Genomic DNA, 24630 nt, shown 5'->3' on the forward strand with positions numbered 1-24630 from the left:
AAGTGCGCTGACTGCCATCTCGCTCATTGCACGTTTACCTCTGCCTATCCGGCTGTCAGGATCGGATCTTACCAACGAAAAGCTTTAGTATATCCAGTCGCTGTGATTTCTGAGGGCGCATTTGCACCGCGAATGATAGTTATGCAGGTGCTTTTTGCTAGCTGAAAAGGTGCAGCATGTTCACCGAGGGGAGGTGTCTTCCTATTTCGCTTCAGTTGTTAGTGTGTTCTTGTTTGTCCTGTCTTTTACTAGTGTTTTATTTTTTCGGCGCGATGTGTCACAGTGTTTCGAACAGTTAGGTGGTGCGTGTAATGTTGCGAGTTGAGGATACAGATGCAGGTATTCTGCTCCTGACCTGAAAGGAGGAGATTTTGGTGCTGATACAGCGTCCATCAGCTGCGCTTTTATTGGAACCAGTTGAACTGCTCAGCTCTTCAGACTTAATGTCCCCATCTAGCGTTTTCACTCTAAGTCGAACGGCTTAAGACGGATTACTTCATTGCGCAACACAGCACGTGAAGGGAAACTGGACAGTCACAAAGATATAAGAGCCGTGCTTTAATCATGAGCCATCTAGCACCAAAGCTAACGCTGCTAAAAGTCTCATGGCTGCTCGAGCCGAGAGAGGACGGCCTTCACCGTTTTTATTCATCACATTATTACCTTAGGCAGCGCCCGTTATATCTCGGTGAATGCCTTCGCTTAATAAGCGGCGGGCTTTGCTGCAAGCATGCGGTAAACGCAGTGAAGCCAGTCCTTATTCCACGGAGTCGCGATGGCGTTCGCGCGGTGGCTCAGTTGTTATGGTGCTCGGCTGCTGACCCGAAAGACGCGGGTTCGATCCCGGCCGCGGTGGTCGAATTTCGACGGAGGCGAAATTCTAGAGGCCCGTGTACTGTGCGATGTCAGCGCATGTTAAAGAACCCCAGGTGGTCGAAATTTCCAGAGCCCTTCACTACGGCGTCCCTCATAGCCCCAGCCGCTTTGGGCAGTTAAACCCCCATAAACCAAACCGAACTTGCATAAAATTTCAAGCTGATTAGAAGACTGTTCAACTAACACCATTCATTGACGCATCAGCTGAAGGGGACGGGAACAAGTATTACAGGAGCGCGCTTTGGATAACCTATGTGTCTGCATGTTTAGGCCAAAACGCCTGAAGTTCACGTCAGCGTACTCTCGTATTCTGGTTAGTCTACCTGTGTCCGCGCACGAACATCTACCGCAAATCAAACCTTAAATGAGAAGCATGTTGGGTTGGCTTGTCTGACCAGCTGGCTGGTTCTTTAGAGGTAAGTTTTTTGGAACATATACTGCTTTTTCCTTTTCGGAAAGTGGTGACTGAGACGGCATGACTCAGAGTGCTTCAACTCAGGCCCTTAATGCACCAGCAGTATCCCCTTTTCGTCGCTTATTGGAATTCAACTAGACGATCGTTAGCATGCCTGCCAGCTTGACTGCTTCACTTTCCCTCCGCGCTCATATTACGTTTGTCTCCGCCCCCCCCCCCCCCCCCCCCCCCCACTTCCTTCTCTGACCGGACACAATAGGGCCGCTGGTCACCGTGGACTCGATTACCCCACTTTGAAACGGCGCTGATAACGTCACAAAGTTTCGCGGCGGTAAATGCGGGGACTGGTCTATTTTCACACCCCAGTAACTCGGGCCCCTGCTTTTCCATCTCTTTTCAAGGCTGGAGTCAAGCACGCGCTCAACGTGACCAATGTTGTGCGTCGAGTTTTGAGCAGCGTGCGAGCTTTCAGATCAACTTCTGCAGCTTTAACAGGCACAGTTGTTAACAGGCGAAGAAAGAACGAAAGGAAGAAAGAAAGAAAGAAGGAAAGAGAAAAAGAAAAAGAAAGAAAGAAAGAAAGAAAGGAAGGAAGGAAGGAAGGAAGGAAGGAAGGAAGAAAAGAAAGAAAGAAAGAAAGAAAGAAAGGAAGAAAGAAAGAAAGAAAGAAAGAAAGGAAGAAAGAAAGAAGGAAATAAGGAAAGAAAGAAGGAAAGAAAGAAAGCAAGTCGGACATGGCGTTAAACTTTCGCACTGAATAGTGGCACGGCCGCTCGATCTTCATGTGTACTATTAGACGGACTGCGGGGCTATAGTCGCTATGCTTATGGCTCAAACTGTCACGACTTGCGGATTGAAGAGACAGCAAAGATCACTGTGGTCACGTTACAAAGGTCTTTTTGCCTGACGTTCGCTACTACTCTGGCTGGAACCAACATCTGCGTGAAAGCTGAAACCTTGAACGCTGATCTTCATACTGACACTTTGACCGGAGTAGAACGGCAACGATTGTACTAAGCACCGTCTTTGCGCAGACTCCAGGGGAACGCGATAAAAAAAAAAAAAAACTGGCTGAGGGCACTGCGAATAAAGCATGCTGAATGGGTTCCTTTCGCTCGCATTCATATTGGAGGGGTCATTTCTGCCGATTACTGAGCGGTGCGTTATCGCATACTTACCGGCACCGGAGCGGTTACTATTTATCCCTGTGCTGCGAAAAAAGCAAGAACGCTTTCCACACTATTTGCGTGACTGCCAGCTTCAATATCCCAGAGTTCGTACTGGATCCCGCAAAATTCCCAAGCAGGAGCTCTGTGCGACTGCGAAGCCACAGGCGGATTACGTCGCTCGGTTCTGGCCGTGACCAGATACTCAGTCTGCAGCGATCTGCTTTCTTGAGCTCGTAGGGAACTAAACTTGCGTATTATTCCTGGTCTGACCTATAGTACTACCCACTGAGAGTATACGGGTAGTCTGAAGAGCAACCTCGTCTCTGCTGCTCAAGGCGCTGCCGGTTAATTGAGCCCCTGAAGAAGCACCGTCGCCGCGAGGGCAAACAAGAGCCACGAATCTTCCACAGTTCGCATTCGGTACTGGCAGTGGAGAGCCACAAAATGTGCGCGCTAAGTGAGGTGTGTCTGGAGACGAGGGCGAAAGCGGGTACCCGTCTGCTTTTGACAACGCGAATGCCGCGCCCCCGCGCATGGTTGACTGAATCCGCGTACCCGTACCCACGTGCATGCCTAGCGCCTCCAGGGACCAGGACGCGCCTGTCTCTCTCGTTGCGGGGGCAGCACTCCTGTACGCCGCCGCTGCGGTGAAGATAGAACGGTTCTCTCTGTGTGTGAGCGAAGGGTCCCTGACCGAGCGTGGGCCCAATGGGTCGCGAAGGCCTGTCTCGGGCGCGGAGGCAGCGAACCCGCGTCCTCGGAAGCTGCATGCATGCGAAGCGTTCCGCCACCGCACACGCCCGCCCATGCGCGTCGCGGGCTCCCGTTGACGTGCGGTGTGTACGCATACGCCGCAGCCTTTCGCCGAGGGGCCTCGTCGGTCGCACGGGAAGCGGTCTGCCGAAGACGTTGCGTGCGCGGGAACGGGACTACGCAGTGAGGCTATTAGCTGCTGCGGGTGCTGTGCTCTGCTTGAGCGCGGACTGGGGAAAAAAGAGAGATAAAAGAATCACCGCAGAAAAGAAGGAAAACGACGAGACGACAAGAGGTCGCACAGCTTGTTTTTTAGAAGGTTACCGGGACTCACATTTTGACCCGGTGCTGACACAGAGGGCGCAGTATAGGACAAATCATGCGCGCAGTCTATGAAACAAATTTCTTTTTTGTTTAGTTCACGAGCCGCTGGTTAAAAAGCAACCAGCGCTGCACTCAGGGAGGCACGGCCGCTCTACCTGCCTGCCAGTGGAACGAGAGCGCGAGTAACGACCGTGTAACGGGAATAAAGTAGCGGTTCGTGTAGCAGGCAGAGAAAACGGAAAGGAGGCGGTAATGTGGCATAACGGGGTTTCTGCGGAAGCCGCACGAGGGCTTTTTATGAAATTTGTTTTTTGCAGCATGGAGCCATTATCGCGCGCGGTGCGGGAAAGGCAAGCAAAGTACGAGTTGTTCTTTACGGGCGTCAGTGTCGAATACAATGCAAGGGAGGAAAAATTATATAAGAGGAGAGAAAAAAAGAATCTGATCACTGACTTATCCACACTTCTTTGAGGCGGTTTAGCCTGCTTGCCCGAGCATGTTGATTAAGCGCGTTAAGTCTCTCCCCAACTGCTGTGCGACAAAAGACCCGTTTATTTTTTTATTGCCATACTTCGGCAAAGCACTGCAAAAACTACAAGGACATTCACGAAATCTTCGCACCCGCTTTACGCGGTTTATGTTATTCAGATAGGGGAACGGTACCGCTTTCTACTCTCCAGACTGTTCACTTACTACAAAAGAAATACATCAGACATATTCACAACGCACCTGACGCTGCCCAGTGCAAATATTTTGTCGTATGTCTAGAATAAGATGAATATATAATCTCTATTAACATCGGTTGATCATGATATTTATAACAGAAACATGAAACAATATTCACAACTTACATAGCGTTGACAAAATCCAGAAAACAGAATCCGCTTATACAACAAGACCATGTAACAAACTAAAAGCATCAGAAGAAATTTGAGGTTTATTCGTATGTAGTCAAATGCTCACAGACAGATGTAGTCAAATGCTCCTCATGAAGAACATTAGTTTAAAACAAGATTTTTATAGGCTTACGGGAGTGATCGCTTTAACGTTACTATATGGCTTTAGTCCAGTGCTAAAGATCTAACGAAACCAGCAGCACCGACATCAGCGCTTAAAGAAATCCGTGCGGCTGGATTCATTTTAGTCATTTCCGAAACAGTGGGCTATATCGTATGCCCCAGAAACCACGGAGAAATTGCATAACCTAGCCAGTTATATGACTACCTTTAATAACATTGGAGGCTTCAGTAGTATATCGAAGTATCGACGATACAGCACGAGTATCTGTATCGGAAACCAATTTCAGTTCTGCATTTTGCATGGGTATCTGAAATATAATTTTCTAAGGTAGCGGCCGTCGGTATCGAAGATACTTTTTTGAAGTATCGTGCCCAGCCCTGAACAAAACATAAGTATAACTGGCTCATGGGTATACATCTCGTTAATGTCAAGAAAAGAAAATCTGTGTTATCTAGCTCCTTCTTTATTGAAGTACTATTAATTGAACTGCGTTGCTATACATATTTATTTTCGTGTGCGTTCGTGAGACGCGCGGATCTATACATAACTGTGTATCTCTCGAAACTTTTTTTCCTTTTGATTAGTCCCACTCTCATAATGAAGTGTTCTTTTTTAACCTAGTACAAGAATGTCTTTTATGACCTTTGTCTAGCTTTCTTTAATGTTCTTTGCGATTTTGTTTTCTTCCAACGTGCTGTGTATGTTGTTAGTATATCTTTTTTATGCTGTTTGCATTTGATCCTGCCGCTGCAGAACGGGATGCTGAGAGCCCGTCAGACTGGCTGTAACGTACCAGGTGGCAAAAATACACGTTGATTTTATTTACTGCAACCGGTTTGTAGTTTTCAGCTGAGTGAAATAAATGGTTTATTGTTTATGACGGTTTAACGTCCCAAAGCGACTCAGGCTATGAGGGACGCCGTAGTGAAGGGCTCCGGAAATTTCTACCACCAGGGGTTCTTTAACGTGCACTGACATCGCACAGTACACGGGCCTCGAGAATTTCGCCTCTATCAAAAATCGGCCGCCGCGGCCGGGATCGAGCCCACGTCTTTCGGGTCAGCTGCCGAGCGCCATAACCACTGAGCTACCGCGGCGGGTTAAGTGAAATAAATGAAGATATACAAATGTAGTAGCTCATTGTGACACTCTATTCCGTAACTAAAATTTTAATACAAATAGGTATTGGTTTAATACACTCTTTATTTGCTGTACAGGTCCCGTATTAGTCTAATATGAGTTGGTATCTGTCTAAGAGGTAGCAACATACAATTTGAAACACGAACAGCACTAACTTTTTTGGCGTAAGAAATTATTTCTTTCTTCAATTCTTTCTTCATTTTTTTCGCTTTCTTCAAGCGCACATGAGGAATATCCAATCGTAATATTTATTTATAATAGCTTCTCAGACCAACAACTAACCACCAGTGCATATGGCTGCGTTGTTCAGAGGGGCTAGAAAAGCCCAGCTGCCTATTTATATATGTTTAATGTAGAGGATGTAGTTATGTTCTGCATGCATTTATTGCGTCGCAGTGTTCTCACAGCATGTTAGTGAACACATCCTTCAAATGGAGGTCCATGTCACGGTGATAGGCCTGTAGATACTGCATGCTTCCCAGCGTCGGGAAATCTAGCAGACTATCATATTTTCAATTTGTTGCATTTCTTACTAGGTTGGTGTAATTGCCTATTAGTTGTTGATAAGCAAATAGGATATTAGCTCTGCTATTAGAATTTTTTTTAGGGTTCGTTTGCTTCTGTTGTTGGCGTATGAGAAGGTTGCTCGAAGCAATCGGGCTTTTCTGCAAGTCGCAGTTTTCAGAGAGGGCAGCGAAGTAAATCCTCTCTAGAAGTTGTTTATCCGTATGCAGGTCTAGGTGCATTTTCCTGAACGGGGCACCAGTCATGACAGCGCAATTCAGAACTTGAGAAAGTTGAAGACTAATACGTCATATTTAGCACTGCCTTCAAACTGTTCGCTCATACGTCTGGCAGCATCAATTCGTATCGAGCTGCGCTCGCGTACATTGATGATGATCATCATCTTCATCACCATCCTCAGTCTTAATGGCACATACCCACGGAGGGGGATTCATTTCCGCGCTACTGTCGCTCACATCTTCCTCGCAGACATAGGCGTGCACAGGTCTCTCCATAAGGGCGGAATTCATGGTAGAGCCTTTTTTTGTGTGTGTTCTGGGTAACAGGGAAGAGTATGGCAAGAAAACTGCACCCACCTATAAGAGTGGCCACTCCCCCTTTCCACCCCGTCTGCGCACGCCTTTTCTCGCAGACTTGTCTTTTTGTGTCTCCACTGCAGGGCGCAGTTGCGAGTCTTTCGCGGAGGGTTATCAGAATAAGTACGTGCAAGCACTGGATTTGGTTCATCTCGTGGTGGTTTTTCCTCTCCTCTGTTATGCGTAACGCCGGGAGAACTTCGAAAAGATTGCACAAAAATCCACTCCGGTAGGGCTAAATTCGACGTCGATGCTCGGTAAGCGCACAGATTGTCTTCATTCCCAGTGGAGTCGGCTCCGATGCAACCACACTACTGTTCTATTCAGCCAGCACGAAAATGGTGTCGCCAAATGGTCCGCTTGCTGCCTGGGACATTTCAGCCGGCCACAGCTCGCGTCGCATTCCGCTCCCATTCCGTCACTCGGCTGCGCACCCGCTAATCGTCGTCCGGGTGTCCCTGTCCATCGCCGCCGCTCTCCGCTCGACTGAGCCGCACGCCTGGCAGCAGCTTGCGCGGCCTTGGCCCTCCTCTTATGCCGCCGACCGCGTCGGTCGGTGCGCGCTCCGAGCGGTGTCTCCTGTCCTTCCCATCCTCGGCCCTGCAATGAGCGGACGGGAGAGCACAGAGCCAGTGAGTGACTCAGTACAACGGTGAGCACAGGTATACCGTGAACGCTGGTGTATGGTTGGTTGGAATAAAGGGCTTCAGGGTGGAAAAACACTTCACCTGGTGGGAGCCCGTAGTTGGATGGAGTCCCCCAGGGAAGGACGCTGCCGCCTGGGCACGGTCGATCAACGTCGCTGGTCAGTGCAGCCTCCCAGGTCTCCGATGGGGGAGCTGGGATAGGAGCAACTCGTCCAGCGGACGTGGCAAGGGTAGTCTTCGCAGTGACGACATCGGTTGGGATACTGAGTGGGTGAGAATCTGTGCTGAGGTGTCGCTATGAGCTTGAAGTTGCACCATGTCACGACTTCTTCACGCGTAAGGCTCGGGCTGGGGAGAAGGTATCTGTTGCTCAGTCCGCGAAAATGCATAAGAAATGTGGAGTACATATTGATTGAAGATCGAGTTTGAGTCCGGATCTAAAGGAACGTCCGCGGAGTTAGGCACTCGGTATGTGTACAGGCTGTCGTCCACGGATGTGCGTCGCCTGTGGGGAGAATTGGCATGGTATCGTACCCACTCTTCCGAGAAGCTTTTGCAGCTGTTCATGTGACGGGTCCCTTATGTTGCACGTATTGGGTCGTCACCGCAAGCAGAATGGACGGAGCAGACAGCGGGCCCAATAGAAAAGCACAAGCATATTGTTCGTCTTGAACGACTTGGTAAAGAAGGCATCAAACGATGAAGTGGTTGACTTTTTTAAGAGCTATGAGTGAATGAAAGTGAAAGGCGGTCAATCTTTGCCTGAGTGCGACTGAGTGAGTGAGTGAGTGAGTGAGTGAGTGAGTGAGTGAGTGAGTGAGTGAGTGAGTGAGTGAGTGAGTGAGTGAGTGAGTGAGTGTCAAGTCTAGTGGCCGCGGCTCTGATGACAGGCTGGGACCACTTTATGAAGACTACACAGGATCAATCATTTAAGTCGGCTACGCGCATGCATGTCGTCACACAGCAAAAGAACGAAGGAGAAAATAAAGATGCACTCATTTTCTTCGCGATAAACCGGTGAATAGGTGAAGCTGCTGTCTGTCGCCACAAATCACGTCGTTCCTTTACGTTGATAAAGCGATGCAGGAAAGCTAACTTACCACCTCAAGAATGATTATCTCCCATCACAGCATCATTATAGGGCTCTTGCTCACCTTATACACACATCATATATTTCCTGAGGTTCTCGAGGACGACGTTCTCCACTCTGTGTACAGCATCGGATAGTGGCCGAGGAGGCAGCTTATATTTCTGCGATACATATTTAGCACCAGAATCGTGTCCGCGCTTGCCAGACTGCCTCTCTTCATACAAAGTAAATTCAAAGGAAATGTTCTGACAACTTGCGCCACCTTACGGTTCTGCCAGAAAGTACTGAATTGAATTAATGATTTTTTTAGGACAGGAAATGGCGCAGTTACTGTTGCCATCTTCGGTGGACACTTCAACCGCACAGTGAGGGAAGGGAGGAAAGTGGGAGTGAAAGAAGAAAGAGAAAAAGAAGTGCCGTAGTGGAGGGCTCCGGAATAATTTCGACCACCTGGGCACTGACATCAAACAGCACAAGGTCGTCTTTGCCGTTTCGCTTTCATCCAAACGCGGCCAGTGTGGTCGGTTTCGAACCCGGGTACTCCGTATAGTAGCCGACTACCCCAACCACTGAGCCTCCGCGGCGGGTTGAATTGGGTCGGAGCACAGGGCACGGACACTCGCTTGAGGAGAGGGACGTTTCAACAGAGACCGCGCGCTGTATTACCGCTAATTAAGAGCGTGCAGGCTTGTGTTAATTACAGCTGATGCTTCAACGATTTACAGTGTACGTAGTACGTAATAACTATTCGTTTTGGGCAGCGTTTCTGAGCAGGCTAGTTAACTGGTTGGCGCTGCTAGATCTATCAGTATCTAGCTTCCACAGTTGCTCGGTCCGTCGGCGCTAGTAGCGCGACAGCAGTTCTCCGCTGCACGCGTGGCTGCCCTGTGTTTATACGCGGCACGCAACCCGCTCTTGCGCTCATCGTCGAGGATGTTGCGGTGAACCCTTCATCTGAAGCTGCGCGAGCGTCTGCGCCCGAGACCGATCCGTCAGCTGTCCATTGGCTTCCAGCACAGTTGACGAGGTCAGCTGTGCATGGAACTGGAACGAAGGTCATACGGTCAGATACGTACGTGCTGGCTGGACGAAAGCGTCAGCGAAGAAAGAGAAGGAGATAACAACAACAACAACAACAACAACAACAACAAAAATCAAAGCTTGGAAAGTTTAGCGGCAGGGGCTGGGGGATCACTGTCTGTCGAAGATTTCCTCTTACACTTGGCCTGTTCCCGATACTTGACATTGAACTCGATTTTGTCTTGCGGTAGAGGCCACAGGCTAGGCGGAATTGCCGAGAGGAATGCTGGTCTTAATGCCAGATTGCTACGGTACAGCTGAATTTTCTGAAGAGCCAAAGCGCTAAGTCTGACATCCCCTGCACCAAACACCTTTTGCGCAGAGCCTTTGGGAACTCTACTCCGACGCATCATACTCATTTTCGTGCTGTGCATTCTAGTTTTGTCTTATTTTACATTGAGCGCCCATGCTGTGGTGCAGTCCAGCTTTCTGTCGCTTTCTGACGGAGCAGACATTCAAATGAACGCGCAGCTACTGTCTCACTTTCTGCTGCATTCGCCGAGGCCCCTCTTCAAGTAACAAGAGGGAAGGGGGAGGGTCTTCGTGTAAAGTGCGTCTTCGACGCGGTTCGGACATTTCGAGCCGCTCCATATTAGAGAACGGTGAACCAGTAATCATTAGGGGGCCGAACCGGAAGCTTCTCCGGAGAGCAAGACGCCTCCAGGCGTCGTAGCAGCAGCGGCCACAGGTAGGCCCGTTTGCTCCCCCTACTTCCTCTCTCTATCCCTCTCCCCTTGACCACCCTCTCAATCGCTGAGAGATAGAGAGAGACCTGGAAGAGCAAGGAACGCGACGAGGAGGTGCGGCCGCCGCCGGTATTTCAGCCGCACTACCGCCGCCTTGCCGCCGCCGCTCAGGTGACCTTTCCAAGGTCAGTTTACGTAGTGCGTGCGCGCCGTGCGGTGGAGCGCCAGGCGTTGAAACAGGAGAGGCAGTTGCCGCGTTTCTTTTCACTGCCGAGAGATGTCGACACGGCCGCGGCTGGGGAGGCTGAATTTTGTGCGCGCGCTAAGACGCCGCGCTTGTTCGTTGATGTCGCACTGCGTAGTTTGGAGGGTAATGCGTTACTATCCTTGAATGCATATTACGTTCTGCTATACTTCCGTTATCGCTAGGTCTTGTACAAGCCCGAAATGACTTTAAAGAACTTTATTGTCGCGATGACGTTTTACAGAACTAGCGCGGAAGCCTGGTGTTCCTTCTCACTTTGTACTCGCGGTAAATTTTGATATTTATTGTTGAGAGTTAAGCATATGGTTCAAGTAACTGTGTGAGTTCCAAGGCAAAAGATAAAATCCTATTCTTTTGACTAGCACGTACCGTGCGCATGGATTTTGGGGACCGGGAAATAAAAGATAGCGTGTGCGCAAGATAAGACAAAACAGCCAGCGGTAAAACGCCTATGGGATGTGACGCTGGAATGCATTTCTGTTTCATTGGCGACTGGTTCTTACGCATAACCCACATGAAAAGTAGATAATGCTTTTATTTAAGGTGAAAGATTTACTATTGCCCAATTATGAGAAAAACCGGCGGTGTGTATGTGTGTGCGTGCGCGCGTGTGCGTGCGTACTCGAAGGTGGTACAAAAATTCCCAACAATGGCTGGAAAAATAGGGTGGTGTCATGAAGCGGCCGCAGGACGCACACAGCAATCCGTGCGCCGCAATTTCCGACAAGCATATCCATTCCGTTCGTTTATATACCCTGCACTGGCTGACCTCAGGGTCACCCCAGTTTTCTTGACTACATTCATACCAAAATTATGAGCAACCGTTAGTCGTACTGCGTTTCGGGTGGCGTCATATACGATTTCTCTTTGCATACAGCTGACATGTGGTAGACAAGTTGGAGGCTAGCCTGCGACAGAGATTCGAACCGGCTACATATGCACGTTCGACTGCATGCCTTCCCACACTTTACCTCTTCCTTTAAGGCGCGGTTGAGGTGTGCACCGAGATATGAGAGAGTTGGAGGCTAGCTTGCGATAGATATTTGAACCGAATGTCCGAGTGTTTCACTCGGACCAGGCGGCCTGAGTCGCATTGGGACGTTAAACCCGATTCACCCATTCACCCACTCGGACCTTTGCGGATTCATTCTGCGTGGAATCAGCGTTCAGAGGCCGTCTTCGTTTCATATCTCACTGCGCAACCTCCGTCGAGGTCGAACGCTCGTGATAACACACTAATGCTTTCGCCTTCACAGCACGTAAGCACTCTGGATTTTTTTTTATGCACATAGAAACAGCTCACATTGTAAATGGAGACTAAAGAATGGTCAATTGATGCCTCTCAGTGGTATGTCTTACTACTACGGTGGTCGATATCGACTACTGCTCACCTCAACGCATGAGTAGCGTTCAAATTTGGCGCGTTTTCCTTTGCGCGCGCTTACTAAGCAGGCCGCTCGCGGCGCCGAGGTCGCGTGTGGCGTCACGTGTTGCGTCCGCGCACGCTGCCGCCGCTGCAGCGGCTGCCTTGGCGACCGCGGCAACCGGGAGAAGCAGCTACGAACGAGTGCCGAAGGCGACGGTTTTGTTTTGAACGAGCGCGCCGGCTTTTTCCTCGGCCACGAAACGACCGCGGGCGCGCGACGTCGACGTCGCGCTGTCGGTGTTTTTACGCTTTGGATTTCGAAGACCAGTGGATTGGTGCGAACAGACGAGAGAGTTCGACGAGGATCTGCGACGTGCAAAGTCCGACGACTGCCGAAGCGGCAGCCAGGTGTTACTGCTGTCGGCGCCGCTGCGTCTCTTTTGTGGTCGGAATTTCGAGCCGTGGCTGTGCCGACATCAAACAGGATATCGGGGCATTATGATCGCCGGGCGATCACCCTCCAGGATGCTGTCCTCGTCGGTCGGTTTGTTCCACTAGAACCGAGCTAACTTCTTTCAAGGAGACATGGCAGCGTCGGAGACTTCCTGCACGAGCAAGGCGGCTTCGTTAACGGACTCCGTCTCAGCGCCGGCCAAGCAGCAGGACAGGTGAGCCGAGACGACGTGTCAAACTGCCGTGTCCGCGAACTTCGCGACGTTGTAGTGGCAAGCGAGCGAGTATCAGACACTGTTCGCTACCGTTCCTGGATGGCGGCCTTCGAAGCGCGAAGCACGCCGATCTGGCCTTGAGCGTGTCAAACTGACATCAGAGTTCACTTTGAGGTCAGCCTGCGTTCGAAACGGACGTGCCGGTTGACAAGCGTAAACCGACAGGCATTCTTGCATTCTTGCGTGCCTTTTTTCTTTGTATTCTCGTCTTATGTACGTGCCTGGTGTGTTTTCGAGGAATGCCTTCAGTTCGGTCGTTGTACTTGCTGTCGACGAATAGGCCTGTTACAGGCTTGTAGATTCTTTGCTCAAAATGGGATAGTTTGAACAAGGCAGTGAAGTCTGGATAACGAAACTTCCGACGGCGACCCTCAATTCGTTATGTTCTCTATGCCCACCAAAATGTCCTTGTGCAGTATTTTCGTCATGACTGTCATGGATTGGATGTCGTGGTTTGTCGTCATTAATGAGATGTGAAACAACCTATGACGATGCTCGACATGTTGATGCAATTGTTTCCCTTTGCTGCCTCGCACATGCGCAGTGCTTGCGGGTAGTGCTCAGGCTATGAAGTTGCTGCCCTTAACGGCGGTCTTGACAGCACAATGAATGCAGTTTTCTACTGTATTCGCTCTGGAGTGTCAGCGTCACGCTCATCGATGTGTACATGACCCGATTCTAGCTTTCCTGTTTGCCCATGTTTCACCGGCACACATTCACCCCAGCTGCTCCGCGTTCTGTTAGTCATTCTAAAATCGTTCGCCAGCCGGAAGTGCGCCGGCTCCTATTTGGCGAGATCTGTGTAGTACACGCACTGCTCGCGCATGCGTTTTTTCGCTCTATCACGTGAGATGTCACGAAACTTGGAGTTAAGAAGGAAAAGGACAAGCAGACGATATACAAATACTGGCGGCGCCTGGCTGGTTATTTTTTTCTTATTTGCACCTCCACTACATGGAATGTTCGCCAGCTGTTGTTAGCCTTCGCGCATCGCATAGAGTTAATTCTCAGAACAGTCGCTGTTGCTTTAATTGCCAACACAACACGAACGCTACAACGGATGCCGCAGTGGAGCGCTCACCATGGGTTAAATGCGACTACGTATCCGCGCACAAAATAACTTGCATTTCCCGTCGCTTGAGGCAACCAACCGTTGCAGTACGAAATCCTAACTCTGCTTGCTTATTTAAACGGTCTGTCTGAAAAGGAGCGTCCATTCTTTTTGTAGCCATGCTTCCCATAGTACTGCAGCCACGCTAGAATGCTCTTATCAAACCAGCGTAGTCCCCTAGTTTAGAGCATGCCTTTCAGGTGATCGCGTTTACCCGTGACCGCTTTGGGTTGAGCGTTATATCGGGTGCCTTCTTTGTGCGGGCGGATGTGGCAATGCAAGTTGCTAACAGCTCCCCATGCACCGTTTCCAGCTGGCAGTGTTGGCCCCTCATCTCTAGCTGGTTGCCGCCACAGCTGGTATAGAGAAAGCGATCGTGAGAGTAGCGGGCGGGGATCTGAGCGGCTTCGCAGAGCATGTACACCATGCGTTTCTGCGGTGTGAATCAGCCCTCAGGCGCGCTGCCTCTGGAATGCAGACGGCGCGGCGGATATGGGAGGAGCTGTAACAAAAGGCCCCTTAGCTGACAGTAAGGTGTGAATGGATAGCTCCAGGATCTGCGTTTGCCACCTCAACATGCTCTTGCTTGATCTCAACGTTTCGGGTCTTCCAGGTTAGCGATCTCGAGCTTTAGTGGTATACTGTCACATGCAACTGAAGAACGCAGTCCCTCCAAGGAACTCCTCCAGCCAATGCCCTCCACGGATTGTCATGACTTTGCGGTCAATTCCCTTGCATCTGCCAGCCACCTGCGATACGTGATAATAGCAAGTGTAAAGGGATTGACCGTGGCGTCATGACAATCGGTCGACACCGTTAGCTGGAAGGCCTTTTTAGGGGCATTTACCGCTGAGTTCTCAGACTATAGACCGCAAAGTAACTCTGAATAAAGCAACCTGATTGGCGGGCGGCACTCGGCTCAAGCTTAGATTTAGTCGAAACGGGAGGTGACGCTGTAATTTTGTGTAGTTATAAAAGAATCGCAACAGTAGGGTGAAGCAAATTACATGTTGCAACCTGAACACATGAATGAGCTTTAACTTGTGGCGACTACCGTTCATAAGCAGCGGTCATGTTTTCTCGGCCTCTGTACCACCTGACAACAGGGTCCGTCTCTCATTCTTCCCTGCTGTTTTAGTTCCCTCCGTGGTCCGGAAACAACGGCGCTAGCCCGTTACGTTGCGGGGCTATTAGGTCTGTGCTCGTGGTTATTAACGAGCTTCCTCTGCTTCAGAGGATCCGTGTTCTGCACAAACGAGAATGAAAAAGAGAACAAAAGAGAACATTGATGGCGCAGCTGTGACTGTTTGCAGAGTGTTGAAACCACGAATAAAAGCTCCGCTGCGAAAAGAGCTGCCATGGATGTACGGGGCGTAACTTCAGGCGTTGTGAGGAAGCCCTTCTTGGGGCCGCCTTGAGCGCGGTTTTGTGAGATAGTTGGCCGACTGTTGTTCCCTTCTTCGCATTTCGGTTTATTGACGCTGCAAAGATCACCTCTCTAGGCGATGTACAGGCGCACCAAAAGTAAAGCGGAACACGCGAACGGTTGCAAAAGTGTCCAAAACTGCACGCCAGCGCGCTCTATCAGCAGATGCCCATGCAAAGAGCGAGGGTGCGTCGGCACATCCGGCTGGCCCATCTCGATGATCGGATGCTCGCCTTATCGTCGGGTCGAGCGAAGCTGCGAGGTTACTATCACTGCTCGCCAAGATCGCTTTCAGTGCTCCGTCACGAATGGCAACATTTTAAATCAGCGTTACGAAACGCCGTGGTTCGCGCTTCACTTGGCAACGAGTTTGTTGCGCTATGAAGCATAAACGCTTTTGCATCGGTTTCACTAGTGCGGTCAAAATTTTGTTTGCCTAAAGGGAACGCAGAAAGAAAGAATAGCATGCATATATTGGCTCCATTGTTTTTATGATACAAATAGATGATCAACGGCATAGCAAAAGAGGTAACTGAAGACCACTTGCTTAACCACACAAGTTAGCTTTCGTACAGTGGAGTAAACAAAGTTAAACAAATTTTAGTAGAAAATAATGTTGAACCGATGCACTAGCTTTTATACTGCATAGCGCAACAAACTCGCCACCAAGTGAAGCGCAAACCTCGGCGGTCACGCAGGCTGAAAATGGTGCCATTCTGACGAAGAGGAAACCGCACGCCGCCGAAGGGCAGCTTTCCTGCACCATGCGGGCAAACATTAAGCCCTTGCTTGAAGCTCTGCAAGCGCTTCTGGCGAGCATTGATGGTAGCAGCGTGGCTTCGATGGTGCCGGCGATAAGTCGAGCATCAGATCATCGAGGTGGGTCAGCCGGATGTGCTGACGCCCTTTCGCTCTGTGCTGCGCATATGCTGATAGAGCGCGCAGGCATGCAGTTTTTCCCAGTTTGGCCACCGATCGCGTGCTCCGTTTTACTTTCGGTGCACCTGTACCGCCACTTCTGCTCGCACATTCATCAGATGCCTAGCGCTGATGACAGTCGGCTTGGGCTTCGGTTACTGAGTGATGTAGGGCGTAACAAATTAAAGCATGCGTTGCATTTTTGAACGTGCCGGAACCTAGGAAGAATGCTGAAGTTATCCTGATCAATAAGGAACGATCGCCTGTCAGCAGCCGCGGACCAACAGCAACGCCAAGCCCTGTTGTGGGCTGCGCAGGAGACATGAAGCTGGCAGCCCGTTTTGTGAAGTCGTGGATGAGGGCGCTGTAATCGCGGCGCATTCGGGCGCACGTGGGCAATACTTAGCACGCTGTCACGTGGTATATTTTAAATTTCGCGGGCTTTCATCTTTGCCGAATAAAAAAGGTTGGTTGGTTTATGGGGTTTAACGTCCCAAAGCGACTAAGGCTATGAGAGACGCCGTAGTGGAGGGCTCCGGAAATTTCGACCACCTGGGGTTCTTTAACGTGCACTGACATCGCACAGTAAACGGGCTACGCTAATGATACCCTAGTCCAGGGGTTCTCAAACTTTTTTGCTTGGAGGAACCCCAAAAGCCTTCAATAAGTTCCAGGGAACCCCCCCCCCCCCCCCCCCCCCCCCCTGCTTTCACTTACCAGCAATGTTGTCGAGTGCATTTTTGCTAAGAGAGAGTTGCAAAAGTTAAATGTTTATTGCACAGATTAACACAAATACTAATGTGATGGGTGGTGCGGCTTCCCTTTTAAGAGCAAGTCAAAGCGTGGCTCAGTAGCACTCAGAGCCAGTCTCATATCAGCTCCCGGGTCAGGGCCGGTGAGGGTTCTCGCGGAACACAAGAAGACAGCCCGCGGAACCCAGTTTGAGAACCCCTGCCCTAGTCGGAAGCACCTGAGATGGGACCGTTTTCATGGCGCTCGACAACTTTCTAACTTACACCTAAGCGTGATTTAAGAAGTTGATGATATAATGTAGACTTATTAATACAGTAGGCGGAATGAAAAAAAAAATGCTTCCCGATACTTTACATAACTCCTAGCAACATTCACTTGGCTTGTATTTGGAAGAGAGCTTTCGATTTATAAAAAGCCCCATCCATTTAATCTGGCACACCCTGTATATCCTTCATATATCACGAGAAAGCATGACTTAGTCGAAACCTCAGAAGTCATACAGACACTTCGGAACATATAGAAGAGGCATATGTAAAGGTACTGGGAAAAAATATATAGAGAAGCTGCGCAGCCACCATAGTCTTCCATAGTTCTTCATAAGAAAAGTAACAAAATCCCAATCAGGAAGGTTGTCAGGCAGGGCGACACGGCCTTTCCGATACTATTCACCGCCTGTTTCCAGGAGGTATTCAGAGAACTGGATTGGAAAAAATTGGGGATACAAGTTGATGGCGAAGGCCTTGCTAAACTAATATCCGATTTGCTGTTGATATTTGCTTGCTAAGTAAATCAAGGGCCGAATTGCGAAGCATGATCGAGGCCGTGGACAGGGAAAGCAAAATGGTGGGTCCAAAAATTGATATGGAGATATCGAAAGTGGTGTTCTACTGCTCCGGAAGGAACAGTAGTTTGCGATAGGCAGTGAAGCATTGGAAGCATATTTTTCCACTTCGTTTGTATCGCTTTTTTTTTTATCTTTTTGCCTACCTTGCTTCGAATTGTGCAAGGTTTGCAGTATTGGATAAAAAAAAAAAAAAGTCGTGAGGAAATACATCGACTTAGGGCTGGTATAGTAAGTGTTGACCCGTACCACGAGAGCGAAATAACTAGGAGAATAAGAATGGGTATAATGGTTTGGTTTGGTTGGTTTATGGGGTTTAACGTCCCAAAGCGACTAAGGCTATGAGAGACGCCGTAGTGGAGGGCTCCGGAAATTTCGACCACCTGGGGTTCTTTTACGTGCACTGACATCGCACAGTACACGGGCCTCTAGAATTTCTCCTCCAAAGAAATTCAACCGCCGCGGCCGGGATCGAACCCGCGTCTTTCGGGTCAGCAGCCGAGCACCATAACCACTGAGCCACCGCGGCGGCAGAATGGGTATAATGCACTTTGCATACAATCTCAGGTGAAGAATAAAAGTTTACCAATTCACTCTTGAAGAAAGTATATATGTTTCTTGAGAGCATATACCCATGGAGCAAAAATTAGGATGCAAACGAAATGGCTTGAAACTAAGTTAATGACAGCGCAGTAAACTATGGAACGATAAATGATAAGTTTTAACGTTAACAGTCAGGAAGAGAGCAGAGTGGGTCAGGGAACAAACGCGAGCACATGGTGTACTGGTTAAAATCAAGAAGAAATGACCAGTGCATGTAATATGGAGGCACGATAACCGGTGGCTCCTTAGGGCTTAAGAGTAACGGAGTGGATTCCAAGAGAAGGCAAGCATAGCAGGGGGTGGCAGAGAATCGGTTAGGCGTATGAGGTTAGTGTTCCTGTGAGGATTAGGTGATCGCAGCTGGCACAGGGCAGGATAAACTGGATGGATATGGGAGATGCTTTTGTCTCGCTAGGGACGCAGCTAGGCTGATGGTGAAGGTGAGCATTCACTTGCGTGACGCACTGAGAAGCGCACAGGTGCGTTTACGGCGCTCTGTATTGTTTCGATAACTAGAAGTTAAAGGAAGGTGAACCTTAAGCTGGTTCAGGGCTGAGGAAACAGGCTATTTTATATCATTCAGATTATTTTAGGGCTCGCACTTTAGTGTACTGCAAACGTTGTGAGCAAAGTTAGCCGGCAGCAAACTGTTTTACGTTACCTACAGGATGACATCTTTAATTACTTACGTCCACCGCTGTACTCCATCAGATTTCTCTGGAGAAGGTGTAAAGGATGCCTAGAGGATGTAAGCCGGTTATTGCCATATCATTCATTAACTTTTTTTTTTTTCAGCACTCTTCTCTTTAGTGTTTATCTGAAATGATTGGGAATCCTTCTGGATCTTCGGACGGCAGCATTACGAATAATTTTATGCAAGATGGGTTGCTCCGAGGCAAAAAAAGCGATAAAAAAAAAACAATGTTAGCGTCAGGTCGCAGCGGTGCGTAAGACGTAACGCATAAATAGAGATCGTATCCCGGCAAAGGTAATAACAAGACGCCCCAGTTCTTGCGTCGATTGGCCAGTCATTGTGTGGAAGAGTGCCGAAGGCTCGCCTCGGCGGCATTGTTGTGTTTGGAGGAAGTAGTTATCACCACTCCGGACCTCTTCTCTTCCCGGTGGCAAAGCGCGTACACGTAATGCACTGCCGGTACACAGTAGGTGCGCGAGCGATCGGCGCATATCAGAGACTGTTGCGCCGGCCGCTGTGCACGGCGCGGCGTTCCTGCCATAGCTGTATATAGTGATGCGTGGCGAAGAAAGAGAAAAAGAGAAGATATAAGAAAAAAAAAGGGCGAGGAAACGCCGCGCGCTCCTCCGTTTTCTGGGGTCGCGAGCGGCCGTCCAAGAGGGCTTGTCGCGCTTGGACGCCTCCTCCTGGAGGCGCTGAGCGCTTGCTGTAAAAAAGAAAAAGAAACAGCTTTGCTTCCGGAAACGAGCCGCCGCTACCTGTGCACTCACAACATCATCCGGAGTTCACGCGAATGCGATGAAGGGATGCAGTGAAGAACGTCTAGGAGAGAACATTTCGAAGGAACCGTGCGGCGCGCAGAATTTGGGCTGTGAAGTTTTTTAACTTTGAAAATTTATCAGAATACTCGTGGTGACTAACGTCGTGCATTAACCTGACCAGGCTCCGCCTCGTATTTGTTTCCGTTATTTCCTTGAAGAGACCTTCCTGCCCAGGGGCCGTGAGTCCAACGTTCTTTAGTACCTCAGCTCCTCGAGGATCAGACAATGGGTTTAACGCGAATCCGTTACGTGCGCTTTTCGGACCAGCGGTTCGGAGAGTTCGAACGAGTCTCCAGTGCTTGATTGACTTTTCAGAGCACGCACGCGAGCGAAGCAGCATTTCTTGGAGGATTGTGGACCGGAGGGAAACAGGTCTGGGCTTCACGACAGATCGGCTTAGTTGGTTGGCGGGTGCGTGAGTGCAGGCTCGGCGTGGTGAACGGGCAGGCACTGGCGCAAGTACAAAGTAGCGTTGTTTCATGCCCGTGCCGAACCTCAGTCTAAAACATCTCTGGAATATCGCTAGGTTTCATTGGAGGAGTGACGTCTCCTTTGCAGATCCGCCGTTGTAATCATATATCGTAGAATATGTGAATAAGTAAGTCGATTGTACGTTGTCACTGTAGAGTAGCGTGTCCCAGTGAGTCTATTTTTGTGACGCGATGAATTTAAATGAACAAAAAGAAGAGTGGTCTGTTTGTACGGACTACGTCCAAAAGAACACAAACATGCCACTTTAATTTTGTTCATTTAAATTGGTAGGTTCACAAAAATAGACTCACTGAGACGCACTACCCTACAGTGACAACGTATAATGGACTTACTTATATACGGACTACGTCCAAAAGCAAACAGCCGCCGCGGTGGCTCTCTGGTTATGGTGCTCGGCTGCTGACCCGAAAGACGCGGGTTCGATCCCGGCCGCGGCGGTTGAATTTCTTTGGAGAAGAAATTCTTGAGGCCCGTGTACTGTGCGATGTCAGTGCATGCTAAAGAACCTCAGGTGGTCGAAATTTCCGGAGCCCTCCACTATACGGCGTCTCTCATAGCCTTAGTCGCTTTGGGACGTTAAATCCCATAAACCAACCAAACCAAAAGCACACAGCCAGTTAGTCGTAACCGCAGCCCAATATTAATGGTTCTCTCCTTTCATTTCTCTCTCTCTCCCTATTTCTTCTCTTTGGTCCTGTTTTCTTTTTCCTCGTCCATCAGACGGAACGCACTCGCGCCTTGTTAGCTCTAGCGCGGGTATGAGACAGACCTCTGCATTCCGATTCGTACTACTGTCCTCCGTCGCTGTGCACTGAGCTCATAAATATTAACTGCATAGCATGCCGTCAGTCAGTCGCCGACTCTTAATAAAGAGAAAGTTCGCAGTTCGCCGTCTAGCCTGATCACTGGTCCGGCTCAAGTGCTAGGCATCCACATTTCTTTTTCGCTCATCTCCTGCCGCGATCCAATTTGCGCGACGGGCGGATACGTAGCGCGTTCTCGTTTGTGGCAGCAGCAACGGCGGTAGACGACCCATCGTCAGTAATGTTATTCACCTGTCGCGCGCTCAGAAAGAAAGCGCGGGACGGGAGAGGGCAACGCCTTCGTTCTCTGCACTGGCAGTCGCGTCGCAGCATGTTCAATGTCGCGGAGGCTGTTCGGTCAGAACGACACGCGTTAGCTGACCATCTGTCTGCGGCGTTTATTCTTTGTCTCAGTCACAATCGAAGAACAGCGCGATTCATTTGCATCGGATCCAGTGGTCCTGCTTCGACCGAGAGACAAGTGTAAAGGTCTCAGAATCGGAGGGAAAAAAAGACGAATCCTCACGGGTGATCGGCACAGCAGTGACACAGCGTGTCATCGTAAAGCTGCTGTCGTGCACGTAGGAGCGTATCTACCTCCTTAGCCAGTTGTTACATGCATTAAAGAAATAAAGAGTAGTGGAAGTCAGAGTTCTTTCACGATAGCGGCTACAGGTCTGCGCTTCGAAAGCCGACCCTCCTACCCAAGCACGAATCTGGTATTTGTCACTTGCTGTCGACAGAGCGATTGGCAACATATTAGTTGATTTGCGTACAAGCAGATGGCGCAACAATGCTTAAACTTGAAAATAGTGTACCAGTCGGCATGCTGAATTTCCCATCGCCAGCGCGTAATGTTATCTCTCTCTGTGGGTAGCTTGGCGGTGGGATTAAAAAGTCTTGGAGGCTGAGCGACTCACTTGCGGCACCTAGCCGCTTCCCCTGTTTATCCGCTACAACGGGGAGGGCCTCGTGAGAGTAGTGACTGCGTTAGGGGAACACGAAGGGCGCGTAACTTCCGAAGGTGTGAGTCATCGCTGGATTCCTGTTAGGCGCGGTATGCGGCCGCGGAACAGGCAACCATTTATGTGCGTGTGCGCGCGCCAACTTGAGTTTTCCTCTGTTTGTGTGCATGTCCATGTTTCCCGCCTGTGGTAGCGGCTGCAGTGTTAGTGCGGGTTCGGGATTCCCTGTGCACGACGAAAATGTGTCAGGACCGATCTGAACGTCTGTGAGCTCCACATCGACGAGGATCGTAAGTGCGTGCGTACGCCAGTCATTATTAATGGCTTTATTTGCATAAAAGTGCACTAATCAAGAACTACGGGGTAGCGGGCGAGAACAACAGGGCCGGCGCTGGTCGGAAAAATGGCAGTGGAAAAAAAAAATGAAAGCTGAAGAGGACCCCGGCTGGTCCTCGTCCAGGGCCTCCGTTTCTCCCCTCACTTCTACTTCGAAGGTTAAACTCAAATCAAAATTAAGGGCGTGTTAAAAAAAAAATGGAAAGGGGTTGCGGATTGTATATCTGATGACGTTATAACTTATAACCAAGCGTGCCATACGCTGTGCTTTTTCGCAGTATTCCACAGGCAGCGACCTGCGTCTAGGCAAGGCGTCGTGAAGAGAAGCGGTCATTTACGATACGGGCGTTTGGAAATCTGATTGTGAGACAATTTGTCGTGACGGTTTTCGTCTGTCCGCTTTCCTGGCCGTTTTGTCACGACCGTTTTGTCACGACCGTTTCGTCAGTCAACGCATAGATGACCGTGTTTGTCTCGCTAATGGGCGATGGCTCTGTCGTTGGCTTAAGGTTAAGGAGCGCAGCTCTCGCGTCCAGCACATGCACCTACCCCGTTCACGTGCAAAAATTTACGATCGGCGGGCGCCTCTCGGGGCATCCCTGACACGCACTCTCTCCCTCCGCTCTGAATCCGGCGGTCACCCGCCCCCGGGGCATGAACGGGACGGAGCTGTGCATAGCTCCGCTGCTGCCCGGTGGTGGAATGCGTGCGCCGCGCGTAGGCAGCCGGTGTTCCCTTTCTTCTGCCTCGGACGGTGAGGGCCGTTCTTCTGAAAGGTGGAGGAGGGCGGCGAACGAGGGAAAGAGGGGGCGTCCCAAGATGCGAGGAAGAAGAGGGGGATCGCCCTTGGCGTCCAGGGCCGATGCGGTCTGACCGGGCTCCGTATCGCCCTCCCCCCTCCATCGGAGTGACCGGTTCCCCCCGTGCGCTGGCCCGTGCCCGGCGGTGGCCGGCGGCCGCGCTGCTGCTCCCTTGGGTCTGCTTCCCTCCAACTAAGCTCCTGCTGTTGGCGCTGCCGGAGAAGCCAGTCGCCCCGTTTTGATGTGGCCGACGCGCGGTTCCGGGCTAACTGTAGCGTATATTCGTAAGGGGTGCACACCCTTCGTATGGCGTAGGGCTTGATTGTGTCTGGCGCTTGCCTGTGTTCTAGTTCAGCGCAATTTATTTTGTGTCACCACGGCTTTCGTTGGGCTGTTGAAAATAAAATGCTGGCGATTGACTGGGCGGGTGTTTTGGGCGAGAAGTGAGCGCTTTGGCTAGCGAGCCGTAAAAAAAGGAATGGAAAAAAAATTTAAGTGAGGGTGTAACTTGAGCAACTAGCATCAAAAGAGCTCTGCGCCCCGCGCATGATCTTTCCGTCTTTAGGACTGATGCTTGAGCGAGTTGGTATGCCATGTTCAAGAAGAACAGCGCGAAAAGACAAGGACCACAATGTAGAGAAGCAATGTAGAGCATGTAGAGAAGAACAAGCAATGTAGAGAAGAACCTTGACCAGAGACACATAAACGGCGCCTCCGATAGCGACTGTGTTAAGTACGCGCGCCAGCGAAATCGTGCGGCGTGGCCAGCGTTCAAGCCCGGTCTAGTTGTTTCAGACATGGATAGATAGCGCTCCGCTTGGCCCCGGCAGCGCAGTAAGAGAAGGGGTGCAGACAGTGCGGCGCTCGCTGGGATGTGCAGAGGCTTGGTTATCATGTGCGCTGTATGCGGGGGAGAGAGAGAGAACTTTTATTGGGAATCTTCGTCGTGGTTGGATCGTAGAGGACACCGCAGGCCTTTGCTGCAGCCCAGGCCTTGTTCGCTATCCTTGTCTGGACGGCCTCTCACTGCTCGAGTGTAGTTGTACTCTGTGTGAATTGCATTGCCGTAGACAAAACATGTGAGGGAAAATCCCCGCTACATGCACTGCCTTGCTAGAAGGCATCCAGCGTGATGTTGTCTTTGGGACGTCTCGTAAGCGGAGGGCTTCGGATTAACTTCGACCACCTGGAAGTCTTCGAAAATAGCGTCAGTAAATGACGCTGTTCTCTTTCTCCCCCTCCCTTGCTTTTCCTACTTCAGCGAGTTGCTCCACGAAGCGTGCCAGAGCGCGGCGTGGCCCGCCTTCTTGTCTCTTCGCCGGGGAGCAACGCCATTTCCCTCTCTGCCCTCCGCCCCTGGACGGAGAACGCCAACAGCGCGTAGGCGCTTGCGCAACCACCACTTATA

At 50.2% G+C, this 24630-nt stretch overlaps 1 protein-coding gene across 2 annotated transcripts in view; it reads left to right on the top strand.

Moving 5' to 3' along the window:
* LOC149341831 (uncharacterized) overlaps positions 1 to 24630 on the top strand; it is a 178186-nt gene that overhangs the window by 46663 nt on the left and 106893 nt on the right. The window contains exon 1 of one of the 2 annotated variants that reach the window (XM_089544059.1): positions 12217 to 12599. The exons of the other annotated variant lie outside the window; for it this stretch is intronic. Within the exon in view, the coding sequence (XP_089400185.1) occupies positions 12517 to 12599 (83 nt within the window). The 5' untranslated portion in view covers positions 12217 to 12516. Of the gene's footprint in view, positions 1 to 12216; positions 12600 to 24630 lie in introns of those variants that run through there. 2 annotated transcript variants of the gene reach the window in all.

This window comes from Amblyomma mixtum, chromosome 5 (assembly GCF_055824585.1).
Source record: "Amblyomma mixtum isolate Tamu chromosome 5, ASM5582458v1, whole genome shotgun sequence".
Taxonomy (NCBI): Eukaryota; Metazoa; Arthropoda; class Arachnida; order Ixodida; family Ixodidae; genus Amblyomma; species Amblyomma mixtum.